At 36.1% G+C, this 14,493-nt stretch overlaps 1 protein-coding gene across 2 annotated transcripts in view; it reads right to left on the bottom strand.

The window, feature by feature from the left end:
- Nucleotides 1-14,493, bottom strand: part of REC114 (REC114 meiotic recombination protein) — a 104,649-nt gene that overhangs the window by 70,739 nt on the left and 19,417 nt on the right. For both annotated transcript variants that reach the window (XM_078150797.1, XM_020994492.2), the window contains exon 2: nt 404-493. In XM_078150797.1, coding sequence (XP_078006923.1) covers nt 404-493 — 90 coding nt within the window. The remainder of the gene's footprint in view (nt 1-403; nt 494-14,493) is intronic.

Here is a 14,493-nt window from a genome sequence, read left to right as displayed (position 1 = left end):
AATAATAATAATAATAGAGAAGCACTGAGGCATAGTGGACAGAGGGCCAGATTTAGAACCAAGAAGAGCTGGGTTCAAGTCTTGCCTCTAACACATCCTGGCTATGTGACTGTGTTAAGTCACTTCTCAGTGTTCTATGCCATTCTCGAAGTTGTAGAGAACATGCCAACTGGCATGAGTAGACGGAGTTTCCTCACTAAGGAGCTCTTCATATCAGTAAAATCATAAGTCAGGTCCATATTTCTAGGAATAATAACAACTATTACTATCAGAACTGATCTAGATAGCGTTTTAAAAGTTTGTGAAGCTTTTTGCATACATTATAAAAATCAAGGTTGATGTAAAGCTAAGCTAGCTTAAAAGTATATATGTGTTTACCATAAGACATTGATACTAGACTTACCAGTAAGGTCTGTCCTTGGGAAATGAAGAAATGACCTGATACAACTATGGTGAGAACAAGAGAACCAGATTTATCATTAGAATCAAATACCTACAAAAAAAAGAGAGAAAGATATGTAAGGACAACCCATTTCTGGTATAATGGAAAATGCCCATATTGTTTCCTTCTTTGTGTATATACGACCCTGAATGGCTATCTTTTTTTTAAGACAGCACAGGCTCCCAAATATTTGAGAATTGCGACCCATGTAGCCCTTATGCTTTTCTTACTATTTAAACAGTTCTAATGGAATTTCTTCAGTAATAAACTTTCTTTTTTAAATAGATTTTTATTGATTTCTTTTGTTTGTACGCTGCCTAGATTTCACCCTAAATTTTTCTTTGTCCCTCTTAAAGAGAAGAATCCATATAAAAACTTTTTTAAAGGAGGAAGAGAAAAAAAACCCAGCAAAACAAGAAAAACAGGCCTTGCCTTCAAGCTTCTTACATTCTAATGGGGGAAGACAACATATAAAAGGAAGCTGAAGGTACCCAGTGCAAAGGCAAAGTAAAGAAAGTGCAGAGTTCAGCTTAGAAAAGAAATGAGAAGTGACTTGGCCTGGGTACCATCATGAAATGGAGATTCTGAGAGAAGACACTGAAGCAGAAGAGTCCACAAGGGTCAAGGGTATTTCTGATTTGTGAATTCTAGAGCTGCTATTAGCTTCTAGGATAATGTGATTTCTGGGGTATGGTAGAGAAAGTTCTGAGGTTAAGCCATGAGAGCAATTAGCTGTTAACAGTTTGCAATTCTTCTTTTTGAGAATTATTTGTTCATAACCTTTAATCACTTAGCTACTGAGAAAGAGGTTTTGATCATAAAAATATAAGTGTTACCATTTTCTACATATTTTGAATAACAAATTTGCATATGGAAAATGTGATTTTTTTTGTAATCTACTGTTTGCTGTCTTTTCCTAGATGCATTTTGTTTGTGCAAAAGTTTTTCAACTTCACATAATCAAAATTATATATCTTATCTTTTATGATTGCTTTTATACCTTATCTAGTTAAGAATTAACCTCTCCTCAAAGCTTGGAAGTATATGATCTACTTGTTTTCTAATTTTTTATGGTAAAATTTTTAATATGCAAGTCATAATGCAGTTGTTAATATCTTTAAAAATGTAGTGTTACTTACGGTCTAATTTCTGCCAGGCTGCTTTCCAGTTTTCCTGGTAGTTCTTATCAAATAGGATTTCCTCCCTAAGTAATTTATGGTTTCAGGATTATCAAATACCGGGTTACATTCCATTTTCTAATTCTTCCTTAGTGTGTTCCATTAATATTTTTTACTTTTATAGTATAAAATTATTCATTTTATTATTATTTTGTTATAAAATATTTTACTTTTTGAAAGAAATACCAAATAATTTTTACTACTGCTAGTTTATTATATAGCTTTAAGGTCTGGAAGTGCTATTCACCATTCATTTCTAACTTTTTCCATTATTTCCCTTGATATTCTATACCTTTTCTTCCTACAAATGAATTTTATTATTTTATCAAGCCCTGCAAAATACTCCTTTGATAGTCTGATTAGTATAACATTAAAACTGTAAACTAAGTTTGGTAGCACTATCATTTTTATTATATTGACATAGGCCTGCCATTAACACTGAATATTCTTCCACCTATTTAAGTTTTTCTTTATTTAAGAAACATTTTATATTAGAATCTATTCAAGTATTGCATAAGCTATGCATGATAAATTGAGCCCAAATAGTTTGTGCATTTTGTAGTTATTGTGAGTAACATTTTCTTTTACTGCTGCCTCTTGGATTTAGTTATATAGAAATGCTTTATTTCTGTGGATTTACTGTATAACCTGCAACTATGCTGCAAGTTTTGTTTAAAATTGTTTCTTTACTTGTTCCCTAGGATTTTCTAAGCAAACCACCATACATTTTTTTAAATTCAAATTTTTTAGCTACAAATTCTCTCCCTCCCACTACCCCATTTGAAAAAGCAAGAAAACCAAAAACTATTACAAATCAACCAATCAATAAACATTTTAAGCACCTACTATGTGCCAGGTACTATGCTAAGCACTGGGAATGATAAAAGAGGCAAAAGACAGTCTGCCCTCGAGGAGCTTACAATCTAATGGGGAAGACAATATGCAAACACATACAAAGCAAGTTGTATAATGGATAAATAGGAAATAATCAAAGAGGAAAGGCACTGAAATTAAGAGGAATTAGGGAAGACTTCCTGTAGAAGGTGGGATTTTAGTTAGGACTTAAAGGCAGACACGGAGGTGAGTAGTCAAAGCAGAGAGGCAGTGTTCCAGATATGGGCGACAGCCAGAGAAAATGCCTGGAGCTTAGTCAAGAAAAACAAATTCCCACATTAATGATGTCCAAATACACACACACACACACACACACACACACACACACACACACACACACACACACACACACACACAGAGTCTCCTACCTTAATCTGCATTCCAAGACTATCACCTCCCTATCTGTGAACAGCATGTTTCATCATTAGTCCTCTGGAATTGTGGTTGATCACTGTGATGATCACAGTTCCTAACACTTTCAAAGTTGTCTTTACAATATGAACAGTATTCTGGGTTTGCTCACTTCACTTTGCATCACTTCATAAAGTCTTCCCAGCTTTTTCTGAAACCATTCCCTTCATCATTTCTTACAGTGCAGTGTTCTATCACATTCACATACCATAGTTTGTTCAGCCACTTTCCAAATAATGAGCATTCCCTCCGTTTCCAATTTTTTGCTACCATGAAAAAGCTGCTATAAATATTTTTGTACATATAGATCCTTTTCCTCTTTCTCTGATCTCTTTGGGGTATAGACCTAGTATCAATATTAATAGTTTTTTGGGAATAGCTCCAAACTACTGTCCAGAATTACTTGACCAGTTCACAGATCAATCAACAGTATATCAATGTGACTATTTTCCCACAACCCCTCCAGCATATATCATTTTACTTTTTTTGTCAATTTTGTCAATCTGATGGATGTAAGGTGATACCTAAAGAACTGTTTTTTTTTTCATTTTTAGGCAATTGGGGTTAAGTGACTTGCCCAGGGTCACACAGCTAGTCAGTGTCAAGTGTTTGGTCTGAGGACATATTTGAACTCTGGTCCTCCTGACTTCAGGGCTGGTGCTCTATCCATTGCGCCACCTAGCTGCCCCCTAAAGAATTGTTTTAACAGCAAGAGAGAAAGCAGCAAGAGATAGAAAAAGAAATTCCATTTAAAGTTACTGTAGATATTATAAAATACTTAGAAGTCTACCTGCCAAAACAAACCCAGGAACTATATGAACACAATTACAAAACACTTTTTCACACAAATAAAGTCAGATCTAAATAACTGGAAAAACATCAGTTGCTCATGGGTAGGCCTAGCTGATATAATAAAAACAACAACTCTACCTAAATTATTTACTTTTTCAGTGTCACACCAATCAGACTCCAAAAAGTATTTTATAGAGCTAGAAAAAACAGTAACAAGATTCATCTGGAAGAACAAAAGATTCAGAATATCAAGGGAACTAATGAAAAATGCTAGGGAAGGTGACCTAGCCATATTAGATCTTAAATTGTATTATAAAGCAGCAATCATCAAAACTACTTGGTACTGGCTAAGATATAGAGTGGTAGATCAGTGGAATAGGTTAGGCACACAAGACACAGTTGTCAATGACTATAGTAACCTACTGTTTGACAAATCCAAAGACCCCAGCTTCTGGGACAAGAACTCACTATTTGATAAAAACTGTTCAGAAAACTGGAAAAGAATATGGCAGAAATTAGGCATAGACCAAAATCTTACACCATATACCAAAATAAAGTCAAAATGGATAGCTGATAAAGGCTGATACTATAAGCAAATTGGGAGAGCAAGGAATAGTTTACCTGTCAGATTTATGGGGAACAGAAGAATTTATGACCAAACAGGAGATAGAGAACATTATGAAATGCAAAATGGATAATTCTGATTATATTAAATTGAAAAGGTTTTGCACAAACAAAGCCAATGCAACCAATATTAGGAAGGAAGCAGAAAACTGGGAAAGAATTTTTACAAACAGTGTTTCTGATCAGGTCCTCATTTCTCAAATATATAGAGGACTAAGTCAAATTTAGAAGAATACAAGTCATTCTCCAATTGATAAATGGTCAAAGGATATGAACAGGCAGTTCTCAGATGAAGAAATTAAAGCTATCTATAGTCATGAAAAAAATGCTCTAAATCACTATTGATTAGAGAAATGGAAATCAAAATGACTCTGATGTACCACATCACACCCATCAGACTGGCTACAATGACAAAACAGGAAAATGATAAATGTTGGAGAAGATACAGGAAAGTTGGAACACCAATGCATTGTTGGTGGAGTTGTGAAATGATCCAAACATTTTGGAAAGCAATTTGGAACTATGCCCAAAGGGCTATAAAAATGTACATACCCTTTGACCCAGCAATACCACTTCTAGGGCTGTATCCCAAAGAGATCATAAAAATGGGAAAAGGACTCCCATGTATAAAAATATCTATAGCAGCTCTTTATGTCTAAATCATGGACCCATTTGGAATTTATCTTGGTATATACAGTGTGAGATGCTGATCTATACCCAGTTTCTGCCCGACTGCTTTCCATTTTTCACTCCAGTTTTTGTCAAATAATGAGTTCTGGTTCCAGTAGCTGAGATCTTTGAGTTTATCCAACACTATGCTGCTATGCTTGTTTGCTTCTACATACTGTGTACAAAATCTCTTCCACTGATCAACCTATTTCTTACCTACTACCAAATTGTTTTGATTATGACTTTGTAGTATAGAGATCTGCCGCTGCTAGGCCCTTTTCCTTTCTACTTTTTTTCATTAACTCCCTTGGTATTCTTGACTTTTTGTTCCTCTAGAGGTATTTTTTTAATTATTTTTTCCAAATCTATAAAATAACGCTTTGATAGTTTGGTATGGCCTTGAATAAGTAAATTAATTTTTATTCTATTGGCCTGGCCTATTTATAAGCAACATTTCTCCCATTATTCAGATTTGTCTTTATTTGCTTAAAGAGTGTTTTGTAATTGTGTTCACACAGCTCCTATGTATGTCTTGGTAGGTAGACTCTCAACCATTTTAAATGGAATTTCTCCTCTTTCTTTTCTTGCTGGATTTTGTTGATAATACAGAGAAATACTGATGATACATGCAAGTTCATATTATATTCTGCAATTTATTCTGAAGTTAATTGTTTCAATCAGTTTTTAGTTGGCTCTCTGGGGGTCTCTAAGTAAACCATTATCATCTGTAAATTGTGATAATTTTGTTCCTTCTTTATGTTTATTTTTTCAATTATTTTTCTTGTCTTACTGCTATAGCTAGTATTTCTAGCACAATATCAAATACTAATGGTGATAACTGACAGTTCTGGTTTACCCCAACCTTATTGAAAAGGTCTATAGTTTATCCCCTTTATAGATAATGCTATATTTGGTTTTAGATAGAGACTACTTACCATATTAATGAAAGCTTCATTTGTTCTTATACTTTCTAGTGGTCTTAACAGGAATGGTTATTATATTTTATGAAAAACTTTTTAAATTTTTTTTTATTTTTAGTTTTCAACATTCACTTGCAAAAGATTTTGAGTTCCAAATTTTCACCCTGTCTTGCCCCTCCCCCCAACCCAAAATGGCATGCATTCTGAATACCCCTTTCCCTAGTCTGCCCTCCTTTCTCTCTCTCCCCCCATTTCTCTTATGCCCTTCCCCTTCTATTTTCCTATAGGGCAGGATAGATTTCTGTACCCCATTTCCTATATTTCTTATTTCCCAGTTGCATATGAAAACATTTTTTTAAACGTGTGTTTTTAAAACTTTGGGTTCCAAATTTTCTCCCTTCCTCCCCCACACACAAACCCTCACTGAAAAGGCAAGCAACTCAACACAGGTTATACATGTGCAGTTACTTCCATAGTAGTCATGTTGTGAAAAACTAACTATTTCCCTTAATCCTAATTCTGCCCCCCATTTATTCTGGGTAAGTGGGGAAGGAGGAAGGCAGAGTATGTGGAACTCAAAGTTTTAGAAACAAATGTTAAAAATTGTTTTTACATGTAACTGGGGAAAATAAAATATGAAACAAAACATAGTGGATATATGGTCAAAGAATCACAATAGTTCTGCTTATGCTATACTGACTCACATACGATCATTTTTTAATGTCAAAATTTTGTTTAGGAACAACCCAATTTAACACTACATTAAACCCTTCATAAATCACATCTTTTGCAATGATAGAATGCTTCCTGTTTTTTAAGAAGTCTTTAAGGAGGCAAAACTTTTTAATCAAAAATGGAACTAATATAGAAATTCTTAGACACAACACACTTTTTTGATAAACACTTGAAAAAAGTTTATAATTATGCTAAAAAGTTAGAAGACAGTATAATGTTTCCATAATATCATCTCTTGCTCTGGGTACTGCAGGATTCTCTAAAATAGTCACACAAGTTAGACATAACAAAAATCCATTAACACCCTAAATTAGGACTCAGATAAAGGGCCACTGCAATCAAGCATTAAGTGCCATTGGAGTGCATATAACTCCTGGAGTTTTCATTCTGATTTAATACCAAGTACCTATATGCCATGATAATGGTAAAGCATGGACCTGTGGTTTCATTTGTTGGTCCAGCAAACTTGCAGATGAGGAAACTCCTCATGCCAATACATGAAGATACCTCTGCAATTTAAAGTTTCAGAAAGCTGTCTAGTACACTGAGAGATTAGGGTGGCTGGTACATGTCTTGAACCCCTAGCTCACTATCCAATACACCACAGTGTCTCTCTCTATGTGCCACGATGAGTAGGAAATCTTGGCATTAAATAAATAAATCTATAAAATTAAGTGTCCTTTGTTGCGGTGTTCTTCCTGACACCCTAGATAGCTGTTAACATTGCATAACCCTAATCTCAGCCCTGCTACTTATCTTAATAAAGAAAACACACAGTGTGTTACATTTTCATACTAACTATAAAAAATTTCCATTCAGTACCTTAATTGTTAGTTAAATGTTCGTTATTTATAAAACATATTAGGAGAATTGGTGTTCTTTTTCCATGTTTCTAGAATATTTTTTTCTATGTCATGGTCCTCCTTTGTAGTCTGTGAAACCTGTGGACCTCTTCTCAGAATGTCTTTAAATGGATAAAATACGATTTAAGATTATAAAGGAAGGCAAATATTTTGGAATAGTTAACAAATGGACCACAAGTTAAAAATCTCTGCTTTAAGATATCTCAGTATCTCTACCATTTATACCTTTCTTTCCAAATGACCATCATGCTAATTCAAACCATCATTACCTCTGTCATGGACTACTGAAATGATCATCTTATTAGAGTCCCCCTGCTTCAAGTCTCCAATTAATACTCCACACAGCTGCTAAACTGATATTCCTAAAGAACAAGTCCGATCATCATTCACCTGCCAAGTCAAGCTTCAGCAGCTTCTTATTACCTCCAGAATAAAATACAAACTCCTCTGTCATTTTAAGGCCCTTCACAACTTGACTCCAACCTACCTTTCTAGGCCATCTTACTGTTCCTCACCACACACTATACCATCTATAATGTCTGTGTCTTCTCACAGGCTATCCTCTATACCAAGAATATACTCCCTCCTTCTCCCTTTCCCCTTTAGAATCCCAAGCTTCCTTCAAGACATGAGGCCTTTCCATTGCCCCAAGCTCCTCTCTCAGGAAATTACCTTCTATTTACCTTGTATGTTAATTCTTACATCATCATACCGTATGTGTTACCTCCTCTGATAGAATGTAAGTTCCTCGAGAACAAGAGCCCTTTTGCCTTTCTTCACATTCATCTCTAACCTCAGCTATAATCAGAGGATCATAGGTTTAAAGCAGAAAAGACCTGAGAGGTCCTTTAGTCCAACCCCTTCGCTTCCCAGTAAGGAAACTGATGCACAGAGACATGAAGTGAATTGCCTATGGTCACACAAGGTAGTATGTGGCAGTTCTGGGAAGGGAACCTAGGTGCCTGTACTCCCCATCTAGCACTGGTTCCATAATGCCTCGAACAGTGCCTAGCAGGGACACATGCCTAATGCTTGTTGATTCCCATCCCCACCTCCTCTCCACTGCTAGCACACCCCTGTATAAATGACCTGGCATTTAACTATTTTGTAAATATTTGTATTCAAATTATGTTAATGTTAAATATCTATATATATCTATATACATATGTGTGTGTGTGTGTGTGTGTGTGTGTGTGTATATATATGCCCTTGTCTCCCCATTAGACTGTGAGGTTCATAAGAGGATTATTCCATTTATACATGTATCTCTGGTACCCAGTACAGCATCTGACACATTGTAGCTACTTAGAAAATGCTTATTGTCCATTGTATGATGACTAACTTTGATAGACTTAGCCCTTCTCAGCAATTCAAGGATCTAGGACATCTCCAAAAGTCTCAAGATGGAAAATGCTATCCACATCCAGAGAAAGAACTATGGAGTTTGAATGCAAATAGAAGCATACTATTTGCTCTTTTTTTTTCATTCTGTTTTGTTTTGTTCCCTCTTTCTTGTGATTCCTTCTATTGGTTCTAATTCTTCCTTACAACATGTTTAATAGGAATGTATATGTATAACCTATATCAGATTGCACACCATCTTCAGGAGGGAGGGGAAGAAAAATTTAAAACTCAAAAGCTTATGGAAGTGATTGTTGATAAATCAAAATAAATTAATAAAAAAGAAAAAATGCTTGTCATTCAATCTTTCTTTTATTCATTCACTAATTTTTCTAGTACTTTTTACATGACAAAGTCTGACTTTGAAAGCAAATTCTATAACCAAGTTTCTGAAGACTATCACCACTTTTCCAAGGTGTAACTACAGCTTGTAATAATATTATTCTTCATTCATCCTTCCTCTTTAGCCACATCACCAACACCACCAGAGATAATGTACTGGAAGAACTGTCCTGGGGTCCCCTGTCCTACTGAATGAAGACTATTTCTCCCATAATTTCATACAAGTTTTAGCCAAATAAAAGGGAAGAGTGAATTACTCATCTCATCAAGATGCCAAATCAATCAATTCAATCATAGGTCATTCAACTAGCTTTAATTAACAAGCTCCTACTGTTTGACAAGCACTATGCTAAGCACTAGGGACACAAAGAGGCAAAAAAAAATTTCCCCATTCTCAAGAAGCTCACAGTCTAGCAGGGGAGACAACATGCAAAAAAGACATATACAGGATAAACTGGAAGTAGTCTCAAAGAGTAGGCCCTAAAATTAAGGACTGGGAAAGACTTCTTGCAGAAGATGGGGCTTTGGCTGGGACCTGAAAGAAGCCAGAGAAACCAGGAACTGGAGATGAGGAGGGAGAGCATTCCAGGCAAGGGGTAGGGGTGGGAGATAGCCAATGAAAAGACTCCAAATTAGGAGATGGACTTTCATGTTCAAGGAACGACATGGAGGACAGTTTTGAATGGGAATTATGTTGTCCAAGAATCATATTCAGATAGGCAGAGGAAATTTGGGTATGCCCCAATCTATAAATCTATAAATTATCCATCAAATTGAGAGAGGACTGATTCTACAAAATAGGTAAATTTCTGATGAGGAACCACATGGGGAAGGAAGAAGGGAAGGAGAGACCTCTGCTTCACCTTTGGACAGATCTACTTCCCCACTCTCCCCTCCACATAAACTTCCCTTTCTATCTTATCTTATCCCTACTTCAGCGCCCCAGATAGAGCAGAGCCTCGTGAACTTCAAATGATCTGGAGGATATTGGACTTCCTATATTCTATCAGTGTCCTAGCTGCATCTCCAGGTCAGCTGACAGTAGTGTCTGCATCTGGAGCCAAGGATAGATGGACACAGATTAACCATGCTTAAGGGGAACTTCTTGAACACATCACAAATGGAAAGAAAGGGGTTTCTAGTAACCAGGATCTCTGAGTTACCCCTTTGCCACCTGTTTCTCTAGGCTTCAGTCCACCTTCCCCAGGATCTATATGTACTTGTGGGAAAATGAGTCACAGACTTTTAGGGGAGGGGATGTTTGAACCCACTGTTCTCACTAAACTATCCTTTCTAAATTCCCAACAGTTCAGGATCATTCCAGTGACCCTTTTTTTTCCCTTCTCCCTCCACCTCTCTTTCTGTATTATGAAGACATGATCAAAGTTTCAGAACTAGGAGGGATTCACTCCACCCACCTCATTTTACTGATAAGGAAACTGAAAAGCTCACTGATTTGTTCAAGGTCACACAGGTAACAAATGGCAACATCAGGATATGAACAGGTCCCCTCTAATTAATTCCAAATCTAAAAATTTCCATTATACCATAATTTTTTGAAAATTTCACAGTTTGCTGATATCATTCACTACCTGTGAAGAAGAGAGAAGTAAAGAGAAGAAATGATACTCAAGTGTTTCTGTTTTGCTGCATATTTGTAAAACTAGCCAGAAGTTTAGGGAGGGGGGAGTTAAAACTATTGGCTACAACTGTATATCAACCATGTCCTCAATTATCCTAAGATATTCAACTCTAATAACTTCCATTTCATTCCTTTTCAAATAAAATGTACTTAATTTTTTGTTATATGTGATATATTTAATTTTATCAAATTCATTCTCTATTTTTTGATTAAATTTTAATTAATAAGCCTTTATTTTCTCTCACCTCCACCTCCCACCCCACTGGAAAAGAAAGAAAGAAAAATACAAAATCCTTGTAATAAAAATCCTAGGCAAGCAAAACAAATTCCTATATTGGCCAATATTTATTGGCCATGGCCAAAATTTTGTTTTATTCTACATATTTAATCTCTAAACTTTCCATCAGGGGATGGGAAGCTTCATCATCAATACTTTGGAATCATGGTTGAACGAGTTGACCGGAATTAAATCTTTTTACAATGCCATTATAACATAAATTGTTACGCTACCTTTCACTCTGCATCACACAAATGTTAATTTACTTACAGACCTCTGATAAAAGCAACTCCTGCTTTCTTGAAACATGCAAAACCAAAAAACTAATAATTTTTATCAGCTAACCAAAACAGCCCCATTGTTAAGTCCCTCATTTTCAAAGGCTCCATCTTTCACTAATGAGGTCTATCCTACTACAATCACCCTGGGAATGTTATTCGCTACTATAAGAACCCAGCCATCAAAGTATCACTGAGTCATCTATATGGTTAAGTTTATAGGATACCACCATTGCTAACTGAAGGGTCCAGGTGGGTATAAGCATTAATATACTGGGCCTCGGATGGATGGCTCAGCCACATGCTGCACTAACTTGCAGCATCTCTACTCCCACCTCCAGTCCTCTGATTTATAAAGTTATCAGTCTGCCTCAGAAACCAGTTAAGTATGAAATAAATCCTTTGGAATGTGGTTGTTTGTGCAGATATGAACGACCTGTCTCTGGCCACTTGCTGGAGATTTGCCCAGTAAGGTCCTGAGCCAGAGATCTACTGGCTGGGGAGCATGACTAAGAGATCATCTCTATATCAACAAGTTCCTCTCCTGGAATGCACAAGTTTTCAGATTACTCTTTGAAACTTGTGGAGTTAGGGTCACAGAAAGGTTTCAGTTTTCTACATAAGACAGTTATAATACCATACTATTGATATTGTTCTAACACTGCAATATAATTCTAGATATTATACTGTATACAAAATCCAGATATCTGAGTAAAATATGCACTTGTTTATTTCTGGCTCTCAAAAAAAATTCTAGAAAGTGACAAATTAGCACTTCCTTGAAACGTTTTAAATCCAAACAGAATAAATAATTCAAAGTTGGGAACTGTTTATAGTTCAATGACCAAGCTAAAGGTCATAACAAGAAATCTGAACATGAAAGTTTAAGGTGCCAAATGTAACATACGTTAATTTTTAACTTTCCAGGCATGACAGCTGCACTAAATTACATATAATCCAAAATTTACACCAATTAGTTACTACAGCACTTTAGATTAAAATTGTAACATGTTTTTTGATAGTTGGTACATGCCTTTCAAAAACATGAAATATCACAAACTGTCTTTTCAACAGTGGCTTATGCTTATGCTAAAAAATCAAGTTATCATTTCACTGAAAGATAGCCACATTTCATAAAACACTGTGATATCTTTCACATTTTGCACCACCAATTCCTATGCACATGTATACCATCAGAGCAATGGTGTCAAATTCACTAAACTATATATAAGGATCCCTGCAGGCCTCATATTGACTTAGAAAAATCACATATTAGCATTATTTATATTCTATTGTATCTTTATTTTGTTAAATATTTCCCAATTACATTTTGATCTGGTGCAGAAGTATTGTTGTTCAGTTGTTTTCCAGTCATGTCTGACTCTCCATAACCCCATCTGGGGTTTTCTTGGCAAAGATATTAAAGCAGTTTGTCATTCCAGCTCATTTTTTACAGATGAGGAACTGAGGCAAACAGGGTTAGGTGACTTGCCCAGGGTCACACAGTTAAGTAACTATCTGAGGTCAGATTTGAACTCAGATAGATGAATGTTCCTGCCTTAGGGCCCAGTGTTCTATCCACTGAGCAATCCAGTTGCCCCGTAACCTGATACCAAACCCTAGAAAACTGTTGAAAGGCCTTCCTTCTCTTAAGTACTACTAAAGAGCTTTGGAAACAAAAGGACTCAGTCTCAATAATATCTAACTCTTTGTGAAGACCAAGGGTCCCAATTCTGGGACAAGGCAGGAGAAATGCCATCCTAGGTTAGTACCAGAATTCAATCAGTCAAAGATGCTACTGGCTACTGGGAAGGACTAAGGAATAGTGTCAGTTGTAGTCAGTATCTGAGAAAGGAAAGAGGAATATCTAAGAACTCATTCTGTATAGGGACACCTTACACTATATTCCACAATAATTCTAAATGACACACAATCTTAATATTAAAGACCATACTACAAAAAAAAACCAAGATTAGATAAGAGAATCATGTATTTCTCACATGTTGGGTATGTAATGTATTCTTAACCAAACAAGGGATAGAGGCAATTACAAAAGATAAAACAGATAACTTTGATAATAGACAACAACAATAATAATAAATAACATGAAACTAAAAAGACAAAATTAATGTAGTTAGAATAGGAAGCAAAGTCACAGAGCATTCTGTAGCAACATTGCTCTCTTGGGCCACCATGCCGCCTTCCTTGGATTTAGTGTCCTAAGATGTTTGTGTATTACATTCTTTTAAGGTAGAATTCTAAATTTAGCTGCAGCTCTAGTTCTTCCTCCAAAGAGTCACAACTGGCTACAATGAGGAAATGATGAGCCTCTGAAGAACATGGCCTGAGCCCATCCTTACCTGTGGGCCCTGGATGACTGGAAGCATCAGAGAGTATATTACAAGGGGAAGCTCATCTACATACCTAGGCCTTTGCTATCTTCCATTTAATTTGGTTCTTTGTAAGAGCGCTAGAGACGCTACATCCTGGACTAACACAACAATCCTATTTAGCTGGAATAACAGAAGCAGTTCTTTAAGGGCTCAAACCATTCAGTATCCTACTCTTTTTTTCTCTGTACAGTGAAACTATGGACTCACCTGAAGAGCTAATCAGGACATTGCAATCTGTCCCTCTGTGATTTCCCACATTCATTTTTTGCCTTTCTCAATATCTTCATATCCATCTTAATTAGAGATACAACTTTCTTTGGGAACAATAACCCCACTCATTTCTGCCTTCTTCAAAGGTTATTACAGCATTGTCTTCTATTTGCCATTTAAAGTCCTTTAGTACATGGGCCTAACCGACTTTTTTAGTCTTATTACACATTACTTCCTTACACACTGTTTAGTCCAGTCAAAGTTGCCTTCTTGCTCTTCCTCATACATGACAGGTCACCTCTTATCTCTATGCCTTGTACTGGGTGATGCCTAGAATGTGCTCCCTTTCACCTCTACTTCTTAGACTCCCCAGTTCCCCACTAAAGCACTGTTGGTGGAGTTGTGCACTGATCCAACTACTT

The sequence above is a fragment of the Phascolarctos cinereus genome, unplaced genomic scaffold (assembly GCF_003287225.1).
Source record: "Phascolarctos cinereus isolate Bilbo 61053 unplaced genomic scaffold, phaCin_HiC Scaffold_3;HRSCAF=262, whole genome shotgun sequence".
In the NCBI taxonomy this organism is placed as follows: Eukaryota; Metazoa; Chordata; class Mammalia; order Diprotodontia; family Phascolarctidae; genus Phascolarctos; species Phascolarctos cinereus.
This window is presented reverse-complemented; position numbering and strand designations above follow the sequence as displayed.